The sequence below is a fragment of the Balaenoptera musculus genome, chromosome 8 (assembly GCF_009873245.2).
Source record: "Balaenoptera musculus isolate JJ_BM4_2016_0621 chromosome 8, mBalMus1.pri.v3, whole genome shotgun sequence".
NCBI lineage: Eukaryota > Metazoa > Chordata > Mammalia > Artiodactyla > Balaenopteridae > Balaenoptera > Balaenoptera musculus.
Window position 1 is genome coordinate 76,684,555 of NC_045792.1, and position 19,259 is coordinate 76,703,813.

The window sequence follows — 19,259 nt, forward strand, 5'->3', positions numbered from 1 at the left end:
TCTTCAAGTTTGAAAACATAAATGAAATTAAGTCACTAATCCTTTTTTTTCTTTTTTTTTTAAAGTCAAAAAAAATCCAAGCCCAGCTGAAGGAGCTTCGTTATGGGAAGAAGGATTTATTATTTAAGGTAAGCGTCTTCCTCCCTACCCCCTCCAACTGGCTAGCTCAGTACCTAAACTATCTAAAATATCATTTAGCTTAAATTTAATTTCCAGATTCTCACAAGAATTAAAGTTGTATTTGACTGAATTGAAGATGTTTTCATTTTATTGCCTACTTAATTAATGGAGATAAATACAGATATGGTTTCCTAGGTACATTCTTAATCAAAGGCAGGCTTCATTCCAAAGTGTTTAAAGTCCCTTTGTGAGCTTCAATTACTTTAATTCAACATTGAGGAATGTCTTTCAGAATATTTACATTAAGGAGAGCATGTACTGAACAAGTTTCCACAGATGAGGTCCACTGGTGACTTACATTCTTGACTTCCAGAGATGCCTATATAAATCTTCTTATTATAGTCTCCATGTTTAATCATGGTTGATTGATTTTGGTTATTGATACTTTATAAGACTATCAATGCCTATGTATAGGTAGACATCTATCACAAACTATGGTTATGGTTGACTGACTAATGGCCTCCCAAATATATCCACTTGCTAATCCCTGGAACCCGTGAATGTTATATTTTATGGCAAAGGAGACTTTGCAGAGGTGATTCAGTTAAGGATCTTGAGATGGGAAGATTATCCCAAGTTATCTAGTATAATCGCACAAGTTTTTAATAGGAGTAAGACAGGACTGCCTAAGTAAAAAGAAGATTATGTAACCACGGAAGCTGGGGGAGGAAAGACAATGTAAAGGATTTTCCCCCTATAGCCTCCAGAAAAAACAGCCCTTTCAACACCTTGATTTTGTTCCATAAAATTCATTTCAAACTTCTGACTTTCAGAACAAAAAGAGAATAAACTGTGTTGTTGTTTAAGCCACTTAGTTCATGGTAGTTTGTTATAGTAGCAAGAAGAAACTAATAGAGATATTTCCTTTTATCTCCATTGAGCAGAGGAGATAGAAGCAGGTGCCTTTAATTGTGCCATCTGCATTCCCAAATGCGGTAGAGTGATAGAGTATTAGGCTCTTAGTAGTAGGAATAATAATTTGTTTAATAAATAAGTGCAAATTACTTTGTGCATAATATCTATTTTTCAAAAATGTGTTCACTACAATGATCATCCCAATCTATGAGTATCAGGTTTAAAGTACAGAAAATTCTTCACATTATCTAATGGTTGGAAAATCCTTTAATTTTTCTGATTAAAACAGTAAGAAATGACTTCTCACTCTTCTCCGACACATTTATTTTTGGCTTAGAATCATGGGAAGGTGTTCCTGTTATGTAAACCAATATCTATTAAATCCTTATTCCATGCAAGTCATGAGTCTGGGCACATTTTGCCATTTAGTCTTTCATAAATATGCTTCCTGCCATTCCTTTAACCTCATCTATAACAAGATATTCTCCAGCACACCAAGAAAACTTTGAATTAATTCTCATTAATGCTTACTGACTCTCAGCACTGCTCATTGCATGTGATAAATAGATAAGATAAAAGTATAAAATCCAAGGTATTTGCCTGTGTACCTTCAATCTTTCATACTGAGACTCTTAAGCTCAGGGTATCTTAACTTTTACATTCAGCTTGGCCTTAGCTTTTTGCAGTCATCAATAACAAATAATTGAAATTGGCAAAAAAAAAAAAACCCAGTGTGTGTGTGTGTGTGTTCACATTTGCAAAGAAACATCTAGTTATCTGATTTGGTTAACTTAATAAGATCAAGAATATAATAAGAGAATTCCAAGCTCCCTAGAGCTGATAAGTTTTAGGTATTAGGCTGGGAGATTTATGTAAAGATAGAAAATCATATGAGGCTTTTTAAATTTTTTGAATTTCATTTCTCAAATTGAAGAGTTATAGAAAGAAAAGTTGGGAGAAAAGAATGAGGAGATCCAATAATTTTCCATGATTTACTTCTTTGTAATATGACAGTTGTTAAATATAGATTAGTAATTTATCAACTTTCAGAAATTACCAAAATCAAGATTTGTTGAAAATCTGTATTACTTGAAAAAATGAGACATTATTCGTAAGCCTTGTTATTTTAGGCCACTTTGAGAAGAGCACTTTTATATGAAATCAAGTGAATTGTGTATGAATAGCCCATGAAGTTGCATAAATTAGGATGTCTTCCCATATTCTCTCCCCAAAACACTGTTTAATTTTTATTAACTCCAATAACAAGAGATCTAGAAGCATGGCAATTTTAGTAGCTAAATTAACTTATTCAGTAGCTAAACAATGTCAACAAGGACCCAGAGTTTTTTGTTTGTTTGTGTTTCAGACTTTTTCATATCCTGATCCTCACATAACTGACTTGTTCTAAGCTTTGATTGCTCATTATATAGTGATAGTGTCTAAAGAGCTATATACCTGTGTACAAAGTCAAAGAAGAAAAGGGTGCGCGGGAAGATGTTTGTCCTTGAGTGTCATAATTTTTGTAAAGGAGGAACATTTTTTGAGAAGTCTCCCTAAACTTGGGCATGCCCCCATGCAAAAGTGAGACTTTAGTGTTTTCAGCTTCTACTGTGAAAGGTTGCTTCTTTTTAGAAGTAAAGAAATCTAATTGTTAATGGAGAGGCAACCAAACAGTTTCTGCTATAATGTACTCATCCACTCATCTTGATGACAACTTACATTTATATCATCTCATTTGCTTAGTTTTATATCAACAGTGCACATTTTAGGTATTGTATAAACATATATTAAATAAATGAATGAATACATACATACATACATACGTATGTACATGGATACACAAGTAGATAGGTCAGGGCAGTAGAGAGTAGAAACTAATGTCTGTGACCACAGGAATCCATCCATGCACCTATTAAAATGAGTCCACAAATATTTTTGGCAATAACTTGCTGAATCCTGAGATAAGTAGCAAAATATTTTATTTCCCTGGAAGTAGTTTCCTGAGAAAATATTCAGTTTTGAATAGATTTGATGGTTTTTAGTGAAGATAATCTTTGAAGGAGCAATGCCTGTCGCTAAAGCACGTGAATTTTATCTTAAAAATAATGGCATGTGCTGACAATTGCAAGACATGTTGATAAATTCAGTGTCCTTATTAATGTTTGAGAGCTGGCTTTTGATTAGGGAAGGCTGCCAGCAGCAGTAAACATTCTCTACTAAGGAAAGAATTGAGGCCCTGTGGACTGTTATTTGCCCAGGACTTGAGTTACTTCTTATCTTCCTTGATTCAATTTGGAGTTGATATTCTCTGGAATACCTACCCTCCATTTTGCACCTCTATTTTACTTTTACATATACTTATTTTTTTAATTTCAGAAGAATTATTTTCTCAGTATAGAACAATTTCAAAACATGTCTAAATGTATAAGGCCAAAAAAAGTAAACAAAACACTTAAAATCCCATCAGTTGGAGCACACTCAATATTTTGAAATATTTTGTATTTCTGTTTAGTTCCTTTTGTATTAGGCATAATCTGCTTTGTGATTAACATATGTATGTTAATATAGATTATATATTATACATATTCTGCTTTTTTTAAACATAAAAGTATCCTTTAGTTATAATTTCTCCATAAAAATTTAAAAGTGTAATTTTATGATATGTGTGCCAAAAGTGACTTTTTTCCTTATAAATATATGTGAATAGAGAAGATGTGGCACATATATACAATGGAATATTACTCAGCCATTAAAAAGAATGAAATAATGCCATTTGCAGCAACATGGATGGACCTAGAGATTGTCATACTGAGTGAAGTAAGTCATACAGAGAAAGACAAATATTGTATGTTATCGCTTATATGTGGAATCTAAAAAAAGTGATACAAATGAACTTATTTACAAAACAGAAATAGACTCATGGACTTAGAGAACAAATGTATGGTTACCAGGGGCAAGGGTGGCAGGGGAGAGATAGGGAGTTTGAGATTGACATGTACACACTGCTGTATTTAAAACGGATAACCAACAAGGACCTACTGTATAGCACAGGGAATGCTGCTCAATATTATGTAACAACCTAAATGGGAAAAGAACTTGAAAAAGAATAGATCCACGTATATGTATAACTATATCACTTTGCTGTACACCTGAAACTAGCACAACATTTTTAATCAACTATACTCCAGTATAAAATAAAAAGTTAAAAAAGTGTGTGTATGATGATTTTAATTTATGCTCTGATGAAAAACGTGTTCTTATTTTTATCTCAAAGTGTAGTTTTTATTGAATGTGTATCTAACTATAAAGTAATTCACTAAAATTATTGAAAACTTTTAATGTTATTGAAACCTAATACACATTATTTTTGGAGTTTGGATTTTTTAACTTGAATGAGGAATGACTGACAAATATGATCATATATATTTAAAGTGTACAGCATGACGATTTGATGTACAAATACATTGTGGAATGATTACCAAGATCAAAATAATGAACACATCCCTCACCTGACATAGTTAACTATTTTCCGTGTGTGTAGTGAGAAGGATTTAGATCTACTCTCAGCAATTTTGAATGATAAATACCCCGTTATTAACCACAGTCACCATGCTATACATTTGATCCTCAGCACTTATTCTTCTTATAAATGCACATTTGTACACTTTGACATCCATCACATCATTTCCCTCCTCTCTGCTCCTTGCAACCACCATTCAATTCTTTGTTCCTATAAAATCAGCCTTTTTTTTTTTTGAAGATTCCACATATAAGTGACAACATACAGTATTTTCTTTCTCTGTCTGGCTTATTTCACTTAGGTTGTCACAAATGGCCTGGCTTTGGTAAGGAAAGACTTTCCCCAAATGTGGTTGTGAGGGTATCTTTTATTCCTGAAAGAGCACAGCAGAATAGTCTCCATGCAGCTCCATCAGCTGAGGTCAATGTTAGCACAGACTGTAGGGGTCCACTGTGCTCAAGACGGCCGAGGTCCTGTGGTTGGTGGTGGTGGCTAAGGTTATTGACTTCCTGAGTGGCAAAGACTGCTGAGATTCTCCTATTCTCCTTTTTCACTTGTGGGAAGATGTTCTAGCCAAGGGGATCCCTCTTATTGGCTGGTCTGGTGTGCTGGCACTCAGAGCAGTAGTGGAGCCAGAGTCCTAGGATCAGACGCATGTGGAACTACAACAGTTCCAGGATCCTGAGGCGCAGGTACACTTGTGCAGCAATGGCATTGGTGTCCGTTGTGTGAGTATCTGCAGATCTCTGGGGAGCTGTAGTCTGTGTCTCTGGGACTCTCCACAGTGACTCAGATTGGGAGCAGGCAGGGAGGATACAGCAGCAGCATGGACCCTGGGATGATAGGGTGCACAATGGCTTGGGGTCAGGGTACAGTAGCAGCACAGTCTTGGGATGATGGAACAAAGTCCCAGCTTTGGCCCCAGGGGGCAGTCACAGAAGAGCAGTAACATATCCCTGGTGGTGGTCCATTAAATCTGTGTTGGACCTAGAGAATGGGGCTCAGACCAGCAGCAGCATAGCCCTGGCACTAACAGGTCAGAGCTATGACCTGGGACCCTGGGGTGGGACTCAGAGCATCAGTCAGCTGGTCCCCAGAAATGATGAGTCAGAGCTGGGAACTGAGAACCCAGCGAGGCAGATCTCAGAACAGTATAGCAGCTCCAGTCTCATATGAGGCAACATGCTGGGGCATCCCAATCCCAGAGAATGGCTACTGGGGGCCCTTGAGGGCAGGTCTCATGCAACAATAGCTCCAGCCCTGGGGAGGAGATTCAGCAGCAGAGGCTCTGAGATGCTCCATCATCAGGATCAGTGTTGGTGAAAACTATAGGAATCCACAGTGGTGAGGCTTGCAGGGGTTCTCCTGCTCTCCTTTTACCTGTGCAGTGAAGTTCTTCTGTGGGGACCCCTCCTGGCACTAAGCTGCTCTAGACTGGGAGATGGAGTGATGAAGGTAAAATGCTTCCTATGCTTTTCTATGCGACCATCATCAGTTTTTGAGCTCTACAGTGTTTTTGCTACTTCTTCATTGTAGTCTAGAGCTTTTCCTGAGATATTTTCATCAGTTTATAGTTCCTTTACTATTTTTGCTGGGTTTTTTGAGAGGAGGAGAAAAGTGTTGGGATCTCCTAGCCCTTCATCTTGCTGAGGTCAACTTTCTTAAGAAAATTATAACAGTTGACTATCCCATCAGTGTAGTAAGAAAAAAAAAATGTTGTGTTTAATTAAGACTTCTTTAGGAATACCCAGAGAACTGGGTATTCTCATTAAAGAAACAAGAATAAATGAATAGGTAAATAAATATGTTAGTCTGCTCAGGCTGACATAAAAAAATACCATGGACTCAGTGGCTTAAACAACAGAAATTTATTTTCTCACAGTCTGGAGGCTGGAAAGTCTGAGATCAAGTCTGGCAGGGTTTGGTTTCTAGTGAGTGCCCTCTTCCTGGTTAGCAGAAACCACCTTCCCACTGTGTCCTCACACGGAGGAGAACTAGCGAGCTCGCTGATGTCTCTCCTTATAAGGACACTAATCCTACAGTATCAGGGTCCCACCCTTAGGACCTCATTTAACCTTAATTACCTCCTTATAGGCCCCATCTTCTAGTAAAGTCACATTAGGGGGTAGGCTTTCAACATATGAGTTTGGAGGGAGACACAATTCAGTTCATCGCAGTAATTGACTAAATAATACATGCAGTAAAGCAGTAACAAACTTTGTTGTTTGAGAAATTATAAAATGAAAATTAAATGTTTTAATTTGCCCTAAATATGATTACTGGGCAGCTTAAACATTTATTTTAAAATGTAAGCCACTCAATTTCACTTACGTACTTTTTTTGTTGTTGTTTTGGTCACTTCAAAACAACTTATGTAATGCTCCCTAGTCACCAAAAATTAAATTTATCAACTTGCCTATTGAGGTAGGGAATGCGAGACTGTTTGAGTTTTGATACCAGATTTTCAGAAGGAGACGTTGCTGAGTTTAGTTGGAAATTATCTCTGAACTCACTTTCATGTTCTATAGGCTAAAGATTAGATACATTCTGTGTGGGAAGCCTTTTGAACGTATATTTTGGCCATGACAAATACCTGGACTGACTTTTCCTGTGTGGAGACCGATATATTTATGCCTCTGGTGAAGGTTCTGTTCCACATGTCATGTTGCTAACATTTGGTCTCTTTAAAGAACATCATAAGCATCATGTCAATCCTCATTTAATATTGTGTTTATAGTACGTATACATTTATAGAAAATAATACATAATATGTTGATGGCAAATATGCCCAAAGAATGTGTTTCTTTAAAAAATTTTTATTGCTTCATTCTAGATGTGTAACCTTGAATCTGTAGAATTAAAAAATCTCTAGTAATGATAACAACTGATATATATTGAGCACTAAACATGCTTACTCCTCAAAACAACTTAGGTATATACGTATGATGCATTGAGTATTTGTGTGTGTATATGTATATACACACATGATGTGTGTATTGGGGGGGGATGGGTGTGTGTGTAAAGTGAGGCCTAAAAAGTTAATGGTCCAAGATCATCAATAGAGTGGATATTGTGTATAACTGAAAAAGGATTTACATCTATCATATACATTCATGTTCACAGTCTGTGTCTAATCCTCTTCCCTGCCTTTTTTTTTTCTTTCTTTATCTTTCTTTCTCTTGCTTCCTGTGGTCTCCCTGGTGACTGGCTCCTCATTTTGTTATTTGTCTGTTCTTCACTCTCTAAACTCCTGACCATCTTTCTATTGCTTACTAGTTGTAGCACATATTGAATAATCCATCTTGCTTTGTCCTCTGGTACTTGCAAAATCTTTGCCAATGTCCTGACCTTCAAATGCATAGACGTTTTTGGTCCCAGTATCCATCTTTTTCCCTACATTCCAATCTTCTGAGACATTCTATTTGGATGCATCTAGCTGTTTTATGAAAAGAACTACGACATATTAGATTTCCAGCGAGGGATACCAATTTTGCGACTATTTCTATTAGTTATTCAATAAAACCAACTTCATAAAAACTATGTGTTATTCAGTGTTTGAAACACAATAATGAATTATTTAAGTTACTGCCTACATGAAGTTTATAGCCTATCGATAAAAATAGTGCCTTATATGTATTTAGCATTTTATACTCTACCCAGTGCTGTGATGTACATTATTTCATTTGATCCTCACTACAATCTCCATGAGACAGAGAGGAGAAGTTGTAGAATCCATTTTACCATAAGGGTATTGAGGTCTTGAGAAGTTTGACAATTACTCCAGTCTACCAAAACATTTATTTGCAAAGCTAATTTAGTAACAGATTGAAACCATCACTATTTTATGTATTTATTTTAATATTTATTTAGTTATTTATTTAAAATTGAACTGACTTAGAGTTTCTTGGCTCAAGTATATTTGACAGAAATTTATAGTTATTCCTTTGATAACTATTTCTATCGCATAGTTATACCATTGTATCAAAATTCTGACAATTATTCTGCCGTGTTTGGTGATAGATCAGATAACACTCATTTTGAAACTCTGACATCAAAATGGCATGTGTTCTCATTGGTATTTTCTCTAGAAACCAGATGTGTTCAACTGGTATCTGCTCCTGAAAATAGGAATATTGCCACATGAATTCCCAAGTATGGATCCAACAAGTGTCAGATTATTTTCTGATGATTTGAGTCTTCTATAAGGGAATTTCGTGAAGCAGTTGTCCCTTGATTTTTTAAACCCTTGTATAAATTAAGATAATTTTTGTGCATCTGTCTATCATTAACTTACATTTATCTCATCCACGTGTTAAACCATTTTTTAATGAGCAAAAGCATTTTCAGTGCCACTCATTTGTTGTGTCAATTTATCTCCAGTTAAGTGAGTTTTGGCCTTAAAAATATAGGCACCTTACAGAAGAGGTTAAAGGGGTTACTGATTTTATTTTCTTCCATGATTTAACGAACTTTAATTTTCAAAACACATTCATTTGTGCCTCAAAATAATTTTATGAGTCAGTCAGGGCACCTGATCCTGTCACCTTAGCATGTATCAGAAAAACAAGGTCTAGAGAAGGTAAAAGACTTATCTGGAATCATAGAACTAGTAAGTGGCAGAGTTTTATTGTAATCTAAGTCCTGTGACTCCACTATATCACATTTTTCAGTTATATTTCTACTTTGCTTCTTAGGGGGACCTATAGATTATACTTTTCAGAAATATTTTCTACTATACTAATTCAAAGATTAAAAGGGCAAATATGCGTAGCTGGAAATATAACTTGTGATATAAAAAATAATCTGTTGGTAACTAATATTCAATGTATTTGCTTAAAAAACATAAGCATTTTCAGTACAAAAATAGGTTGTTTTCAGTTTAGAATTTTCAACTGCTTGAAAGAGAGGTTTTTTTTCTTACTCCCTATATTATTATTATTATCTAACCTACTCGTTTTTAAAACTATAGTATAGAGGTATGTTCTGTGGTAAGAAACAGGAGAAATTTAACTGACCTTGTCCAAATCAACCCAACTTTTCAGGCTCGCTCCTTCCATGTTTTAAAGCACAAAAGCCAACTAGCCTCACTTATTTTCTTATTATTCACCAGATAATGGAGTATATATGCAGGTTTTAAAAGGACATGCTTCTTATCAGAAGTCATAGCAAATTTAAATTTATTAAACATTAATTTTTCTCTGAAAATGTTGAGAATATTCCAAATACTGAAAACCACTAAAAGTACAAGATTTCTTAAGAAACCAAGCCTAGAGCTTTAAAGTGACTTATCTATGGTAACACAACTACAATCTAAGCTTCCTGACTTCATGTTTATTCATTTCTCAAAAATTATTGATTGAGCACACGTTATCTGTCAGGCACTGAGCAAAGTGTTGTTTTATTTGTTGTTTTTTGTTTTTGTTTTTTTTCCATTTCAGCAGGATTTCTTCACACTTTAGCAAGGGATTTGAAGTCAATGGATTAATTTCAGGAAGATACTGACTCCTCAGAATTTTTTCATATTTTTATAAGTTTACATATGGCATTTTTCTTGGAGAGGAGCTTATAGAATTTATCAGATTATCAAATGGTCTATACCTAGCCAAAGTTTAACAGTTTAGGAATCATTGCTTTACATATTGGCCCTCACCTTCTACCATGCTAAGCACTTTTAGGCAATGGTAAGCAGAGTTTTCTCTGGTTGTTATTGAGAATACTGTGCTTGTTTCAAGTTTCTGTCTTTTTCTTTCCTACTCCGTTCATTTATTAGAAAACTGAGGTGTATTCTATAACTGCCAGGCTGATGATTATGTTAGAAATTATTTTTAGAAAATGTTTATAACTTTAAATATGTTTTAAAATTTTACCATTTTAATGAAATTTTATCATTAATTCGAGATTTGAAAAAAAAGTTATGACCTATCCCATAGGAAAATAAAACATGTTAAGTGATTTAAGCCAGGTATTGTAAATACATTTTAAAAAGTGAATATCTTTGTGTGTCCCTATCCCATACCCTGTGCCTGCCTATCCAATACCTTGCTAAAGGGTCATGGGGTTATTTTCCACTGAGCTTGTGTCTAATCTTGACATCATCCTCATTCCAAGCAGCTCCTAAAAGTCAGTCACGGTTGGTACCTATCTGCCATCCTTGATCCCTGAATGAGCTCTAAATATTTTGCCTATAGCCAGCCTTCAGTGTCTAGAGGGACACTCTGCAGTATTTGCTCACCAACATCTTACCATTGTAGCAAATGATAAATGTTATATATTGCAAAGTCTTTGTAGAGAAGTGGTCTAAAGGCTAAGGAATGTTAGGGAATAAGGCATAAGTGTGAATTTTTCTGCAGAGAATCAAAATGAAGACAATTAACTTTATTTTTTTTTAACGTCTTTATTGGAGTATAATTGCTTTACAATGTTGTGTTGGTTTCTGCTGTATAATAAAGTGAATCAGCTATACGTATACGTATATCCCCATATCCCCTCCCTCTGGCGCCTCCCTCCCACCCTCCCTATCCCACCCCTCTAGGTGGTCACAAAGCACCGAGCTGATCTCCCTGTGCTATGCAGCTGCTTCCCACTAGCTATCTATTTTACATTTGGTAGTGTATATATGTCCATGCCACTCTCTCATTTTGTCCCAGCTTGCCCTTCCCCCTCCCCGTGTCCTCAAGTCCATTCTCTATGTCTGCATCTTTATTCCTGTCCTGCCCCTAGGTTCTTCAGAACCACTTTTTTTTTTTAGATTCCATATATATGTGTTAGCATATGGTATTTGTTTTTCTCTTTCTGACTTACTTCACTCTGTATGACAGACTCTATTTGTTGTTTTTCCCTTGCTGCTTTTAATAGTTTTTCTTTGTATTTAATTTTTGATAGTTTGATTAATATGTGTCTTGGCGTGTTTCTCCTTGGATTTTTCCTGTATGGGATTCTCTGCGCTTCCTAGACTTGATTGACTATTTCCTTTCCCATGTTAGGGAAGTTTTCAACTATAATCTTTTCAAATATTTTCTCAGACCCTTCCTTTTTCTCTTCTTCTTCTGGGACCCCTATAATTCGAATGTTGGTGCATTTAATATTGTCCCAGAGGTCTCTGAGACTGCCCTCAATTCTTTTCATTCTTTTCTCTTTATTCTGCTCTGTGGCAGTTATTTCCACTATTTTATCTTCCAGGTCACTTTTCCGTTCTTCTGCCTCAGTTATTCTGCTATTGATTCATTCTAGAGAATTTTTAATTTCATGTATTTGTGTTGTTTATCATTGTTTGTTTGCTCTTTAGTTCTTCTAGCCCCTTGTTAAACGTTTCTTGTATTTTCTCCATTCTATTTCCAAGATTTTAGATCATCTTTACTATCATTACTTTGAATTCTTTTTCAGGTAAACTGCCTATTTCCTCTTCATTTGTTTGGTCTGGTGGGTTTTTACCTTGCTGCTTCATCTGCTGCATATTTCTCTTTTGTTTAACTTACTGTGTTTGGGGTCTCGTTTTCACAGTGTGTGTGTTCATAGCTCCCGTTGTTTTTGGTGTCTACCCCCAGTTGGTGAGGTTGTTTCCGTGGCTTGTGTAGGCTTCCTGGTGGAGGGGACTGGTGCCTGTGTTCTGGGGTGAGACTGGATCTTTTCTTTCTGGTGGGCAGGGCCATGTCTGGTGGTGTGTTTTGGGGTGTCTGTGAGCTTAGAATGATTTTAGGCAGCCTCTCTGCTAATGGGTTGGGTTGTGCTCCTGTCTTGCTAGTTGTTTGGCATAGGGAGTCCAACACTGGAGCTTGCTGGCCGTTGGGTGGAGCTGGGTGTTAGTGTTGAGATGGAGACCTCTGGCAGAGCTCTTGCCGATTGATATTCTGTGGAGCCGGGAGGTCTCTGGTGGTCCAGTGTCCTGGACTCGGCTCTCCTACCTCGGAGGCTCAGGCCTGACACCCAGCTGGAGCACCAAGACCCTGTCAACCACACAGCTAAGAATAAAAGGAAGAAAAAAAATAAAATAAAGTGAAATAAAATAATAATAAAATTAAAAATAAAATTTTAAAAAGATAAAAAAATAAAAAAAGAAGAGAGCAACCAAACCAATAAACAAATCCACCAATGATAACAAGCACTAAAAACTAAACTCAGATAAACATAAAAATCAGAAAAAATCAGTCTCAGACAGCTAACCCCAAGTCTACTTTTGCTCCCAAAGTCCACTGCCTCAATTTTTGGAACATTTGTTGTCTATTCAGGTATTCCACAGATGCAGGGTACATCAAGTTGATTATGGGGATTTAATCTACTGCTCCTGAGGCTGCACGGAGAAATTTCCCTTTCTCTTCTTTGTTTGCACAGCTCCTGGGGTTCAGCTTTGGTTTTGGCCCTGCTTCTACATGTAGGTCGCCTGAGGGCGTCTGTTCCTGCCCAGACAGGAGGAGGTTAAAGCAGCGGCTGATTAGGGCTCTCTTGCTCTCTCAGGCTGGGGGGAGGGAGGGGTACGGTAGTCATAATTGGAATGCGGGGAAGCCTGCGGGGCAGAGGCCAGCATGACATTGCAACAGCCTGAGGCACCTCATGTGTTCTCCCGGGGGAGTTGTCCCTGGATCACAGGACCCTGGCACTGGTGGGCTGCACAGGCTCCTGGGGGGTATGGATAGTGACCTGCGCTTGCACTCAGGATTCTTGGTGGCTGCAGCAGCAGCATTATTGTTTCATGCCCATCTCTAGGGTCCAAGCTGACTGCTGCGGCTCACGCCCGTCTCTGAAGCTCACTTAGGCAGTGCTCTGCTTTCTGTGGGCACACAGGGAAGGAATACCCTCTCCTCGCGCACCCCGAAACAATGGTCTCTTGCCTCTTTGGCAGGTCCAGACTTTTTCCCTGACTCCCTTCGGCTACTTGTGGTGCACTAGCCCCCTTCAGGCTGTGTTCACACAGCCAACCCCAGTCCTCTCCCTGGGATCGGACCTCCGAAGCCTGAGCCTCAGCTCCCAGCCCCCTCCTGCCCCAGCGGGTGAGCCGACAAGCCTCTCAGGCTGGTGAGTGCTGCTCGGCACCGAGCCTCTGTGCGGGAATCTCTCTGCTTTGCCCTCTGCACCCCTGTTGCTGCGCTCTCCTCCGTGGCTCTGAAGCTTCCCTCCCGCCCACCCCCCATCTCCACCAGTGAAGGGGCTTCCTAGTGTGTGGAAACCTTTCCTCCTTCACAGTTCCCTCCCAGAGATGCAGGTCCTATCCCTATTCTTTTGTCTCTGTTTTTTCATTTTTCTTTTGCCCTATCCAGGTACCTGGGGAGTTTCTTGCCTTTTGGGAAGTCTGAGGTCTTCTGCCAGCATTCAGTAGGTGTTCTGTAGGAGTTGTTCCACGTGTAGATGTATTTTTGATGTATTTGTTGGGAGGAAGGTGATCTCCACATCTTACTCCTCCACCATCTTCCAAACAGCTTGACAATTAACTTTAGACCAGCCCTAGACTGTTTCTCCTTGTGTCTGAGATGCTGGGATGAGCCTTGAGTTGCTGACCTTTTCTACCTATTCTTCTCCTGTCCATCATGTTGCATGTATGTTTTGGCTTAGCCAGCTGTCCTCCCACTCTGAGGGGCCCTCAGCCTTTACTAAGTTCAGCTGACTTTGCACAGGTCCTTGCTTGGAGCATATATAGAGCAGTGGCGCCATCATGAGACCTTTGGGGAAAGTCACTCTTTTCGTGGGACTTGCTTGGTATACTGCTATTTCAGTTCTAGGCACAACAGCCACTAATTGATGCACTGGTTTCTTTAGGTCCTAAATGCTTCTATTTTTTAGTACATTAAAACATTTTTTTTTTTCAGTGAGAAACATCTGTTTCTTCTGGGCACACTTAAAGTTCAACATGTGCTTCTGAGCAGAAATTGTCTTAGGTTCTGAAATTATAGATTAGAAATTATGACCTTTTGTAGAGTCAAATTTGAGCACCTAGAAGCACTGCTCAGTGACATGTGACATCCTCAGATAGCTTTTCATCTCTAATTAAAATAGAAAGCAATTACAGTAAGATCTCTGTTCTAAGCATAATTCTTTATTTTGAATATAAAATTAAAAGAACAGTGAAGAAAACACACAGCAATTTCACTCATTATACATTTTTTAAATGCTTTGTTTTCTATATCCTTTATCTTAATGGTGATGCCAACCATAATTTCAGAAAACAAGGGCAAGTTATTTTTCTTCTTTGAGTACTTCTTCTTTTGGTAACACATTTAGATGTTCTCCTTTGTCTTGGCAGGAGACATTTGAGAAGCATATTTGTGAATTTACGTGACTTTTCATTTCATTTCATTGCTGTTACTCAGTTACTAGGGTGTTTGTTGACCTACACATAATAAAAGAGAAGAAAGCAATTACCACTGAAGGTAATTGCATGGAAAGCTGCTGCAACCGACACAATTTAGAGGAATTTTAAATAGGACAGTTCTCCATAAATTTCATACTTTATAAAAAGGAATGTACAGCTTATGACGGCAAGAGCAGAATCCATAAGTAGTATACACTGGGGGTCTTTTACCATGGCAACACTATCACTTCAATCATTGACCCTGATATGTCTCTAAAGATTTCTTCTTTATCTTCTTCCCTACCATTATAATTTGAATTTAACAAACTCCATTTGAGGAACAAGTCAGATCAACTTGTTACATAAGTTTTCAACAATGTAGAACCTTCACATTAGAAGGATCTTGTAATACCTCCAACTCCAGTCTCTTGCACAATATTGGCTAATCTCCCTGACCACGTTGTCTCTGATTGTAAATGTTCAGTGATTAAGATTCACAACATTCCAAAGCAGGGTTTTTTCCTTCTTACAAAATTCTGATGAAGAATCCCCTTCTCACGCTCAATTATAGTTGATTTTTTGTATATCTATCTGATTCCCACAGAGATGCCCAGCTCATTCTATAAAGTAATGTGTTTTTCCCCACAGTCTCTTCTTTTGGTTCCCTCTTTATTCTTTGTATTCTTTGCCCTTTCTATTCTTCATGCCCACACCACTGAGACCCTTTCAGAAGGAGAATTTAACACGATGTAATTGTTTTTCAGTCCCAGGAACATTTGTGGTTTCTTAGCCAAGAGTAGAACTCAGTTTACTCCTAATGATGAAATAACCTGGGAAGGCAAAGTGGAGTGCATTATTTGAGTAGGCAATGAAAATCATTTCAATGCTTGCAATTCATGCTACTTAGCCAGACACCAAAATTTACAGTCACCAGCACACATTTTTCAGTTTTCTTCCCAATCACATAAATCTCTTCTTTTTTTTTAATTGAGGTGTAATTGACAAATAACATTACATTGGTTTCAGGTGTACAGCATAATGATTTGATATTTGTATATGTTGCAGAGTGATCACCAGAGTAAGTCTAGTTATATCCATCACCATAAATATTTACAATTGGATGTGTGTGACAAGATCTTTTAAGAAAGATTATTCTCTTAATAACTTTCAAATATGCAATATAGTATTACTAACTATAATCACCATGATGTACATTACATCCCTATGACTTATTTATTTTATAACTGGGAGTTTGTATCGTTTGGCCCCCTTTACCTATTTCATCCACCTCCCACCCACTGCCTCTGGCAACCACCAATAATCTTTTCTTTTGTGAAAGTCACAACTAACATATCCTCCCACCCTGCTCCAACCATTGCTACTCCAACTCTTCTAGAAGCAGAAGTATGAAAATTCCCCATGGCTGGGAAAATCCATATGGGATACATTATATGATGTGCAGAAACTCTATGATCATATTTTGGGCAAAATCTTTTAGCGTAATCATTGCTTCTTGCAGCAAGTCAGATAAAACTTATAGCACAATTACGAAGCACCTACTATGGGACCTAAGAGTGCTTTGCATGCTGCAAGAGAAAGGGAAAAGCACTTCTATTTTACAGCTTTGACTAATCTATATGTAAAAAGTCTTACTTATATCAACCCTAAGCCATCACCTACTGAATATTTTGTCCATTTCTTCTTCCTTAGTGAATGTAGCTTGATGTGGCAAAAAGAATGTGTGGTTGCAGTCAGGGAATTGGGTTCTTTATTATCTCTTTCTCTTACCTGCAAACTGAGGTTAAGTAGTCACTTAGCCTTGTTGGATATCAATTCCTCTTTTAGTAAACTATGGATAATATCAATACACACACTTCAAAGTTATGTAACAGAATCAAATGAGATTATATATGCAAATGAATTTTGCGAAATATTTTACACACATTCCATTATCAATGAATTGTTTTGTTTTTGTTTTTCCAGAGGGAAGTATGCTTCTTAGAATAATACCAGGTCACTTTTTCAGAGTCTAAACAAATGTTGTTCTTAGTCTCATTCAAGAAATGTGTCACATCTTTTCAACTCAGGCCTTCATACTTTGCAGTCTCTGGGATGTATAAAACTGTATTCCAGGCCCTTTTATTTCTCCTTTAAGATATAGAGTTGACTTGGAAGCCTGGCGCAGATCAGTTCATCTCCTTCATTTTAAGCAAATATATACTTTAAAATTTTATCTATAAACAAAGGCAAAAGGATCTTCAGAACATTCTAGAGAGAAAACAGCTTATGCTTTTTAGTATTTATACAGCAATCAAGGACTAAAGGCATAATAGCTTTTCAGAAATGAAATTGCTGGGGTATATATATTTTTTCCTAATAAAGTTTTACATGAGTCTTTTTATTAAAGAAATGGATATAGAGGCCAAGAACTAGATGCAATTTCTTAATATAATTGCAGTTGACCATTGTCTGGTGTCAGAGATGTGAAAGATTACATTCTCTTTTCCAACTGCCTTTAACATATTGTTTGCAGGAATAATACATGGAAATTGGCTCTAATCTAATCTAATTAGTTGTGTAAGAAGCCTTTGCTATAATAATTTGGTTTCATGCTTGGGTTTATCTTGGACAAATTTGATATGCCGATATACTGGTAATTTATTCATTAAAATCTGTAAAATCTTCTAAAATAATAATATTGAAAATAGCCCTCTGGATTTTTTTTGTTTAAAGCTGTGCAGAACCTATGTTAACTTAATATTACAATTCTCCCCCTTTCTTCAGGTATTGAATTTGTTTTTACTTTAGATACATTGTGGATAACAGCTATCTTATATTTAATGTTTTCACTTATTTGAGCCCTTTTATTTGCATACTGCTTAGATTTTAATGTTATCTTAACATGTAAGAGTTTGGTAGCAATCAAGCACGGTCTTATAGACTGCCTATTCAATTTTGGCTGTTTTGATAATAATACCCAGCTTTACTGAATGAGGATGGTCTATTGGTGTTTCATACATTTTAACATGTGTAGGGATCACACATGTGTCTTGTTAAAAGGATGTTCTGATTCAGTAAGTCTGGGATGGGGCTTGAGATTCTGCATTTCAAACAAGACCCTAGGCAGTGCTGACTGTATTGGTCTATGAGCCACACTTTAAATTACAAGGCCCTAGGGCATTTAATTAATGATGTGAAAGGGTTTTACTTTTCTTTTTCTTAATTTAAAAATTCTATAGACACTGGTGTTGTGGAAAGGAGCATTTGAAATGAGGTGATTTGAGTTTCCTTTCAGACTTTTCATTTAGCTTACTAATGTTTCTTTTGTATATGGACCTCTGAAAGAGGGTATTTGCATTTGTTATTTAACATCTTCCCCCCACACCCGCCCCGCCCTCTTTTTCACTCATCACAGCTGACATTTTGTAGCAGGCACGGAAAAAAAATTGGATGGTAAGTTGCCTTGCCCTCAGTCAGTAAGGGTGATAGGGTAGTTTACAATTAATTTTAATACATTATGGTAAGTGTTGTATAAGCACTTTATCTACCACTCTTGGGGGAGGGGTCGTGAAGGAGGGTCAAAGATCAATAGAATAATTACTACATTGGGACCAGCTTCATGGAAGAGTGACACTGGGTTAGATCTTTAGAGCATTGCATCAAAGTTTACACCTGGTAGTTAGTAAATATTTGTAGAAATGAAGGAAAGAAGGAAAGAAGGGAAGAGTCAATGAGTAAGTGAGGAATGCTGTCTTTCTTGAGAAAACAGTCTAACATGCATTACTGTTTAATAAGTTGTCAGAGGAACTTGCTGAAATGTATGGTAAATGTGGAAAGAGGCCAGAAGAGATTGGGGAAAGAAAAAATGGTACCAAATCATGAGGGGCATTGACGGTGATGTTAATAATTTCGAGAGAAAAGTGTCAATAATTTTATGAATAGTTTATTCTCTTTGTTAGTGGGAAAAATGTGCAAGTTCCTGCTGACTTGTGTTTGGAAATCAGCTTCCCTCTCTGATTCGTTCTTCTCCATGGGGCCTGGGCATGGCTTATCTTTCCAGTCAGGAAGGCATATGTCAGTAACTTCTCGGCACCATGTAGGTGCTTCTGACTGATCAGCAGGCCCACAGGTTCTGGTTCTGTTTTTGTTTTCATTTTTGTTTTTTTCTTTTACTAGTTACTGACTTAAATGTCTTTTGACTTTAAAGTGAATATAGGACAAAAGGAGAGAGGAAAGGAGGCTGATGATATAGAAACATTATTCTCAGTACACCAAAAAAAACCCCACATTACAATCTAATATTTTCATATTTCTTTTTAATAAGCAATTTAATGAAAATGGAAACTGTATTGCTACTTAATGGGGTATAAACATTTTCTCATTTAAAATTATCTACCAGGCTGTGAAAAGAGAAGTAGAATCAAA

General features: G+C 37.1%; 1 protein-coding gene across 2 annotated transcripts in view; it reads left to right on the forward strand.

The window, feature by feature from the left end:
- Window positions 1-19,259, forward strand: part of LUZP2 (leucine zipper protein 2) — a 451,490-nt gene that overhangs the window by 322,937 nt on the left and 109,294 nt on the right. For both annotated transcript variants that reach the window (XM_036859118.1, XM_036859119.1), the window contains exon 7: window positions 66-128. In XM_036859118.1, the coding sequence (XP_036715013.1) occupies window positions 66-128 (63 nt within the window). The remainder of the gene's footprint in view (window positions 1-65; window positions 129-19,259) is intronic.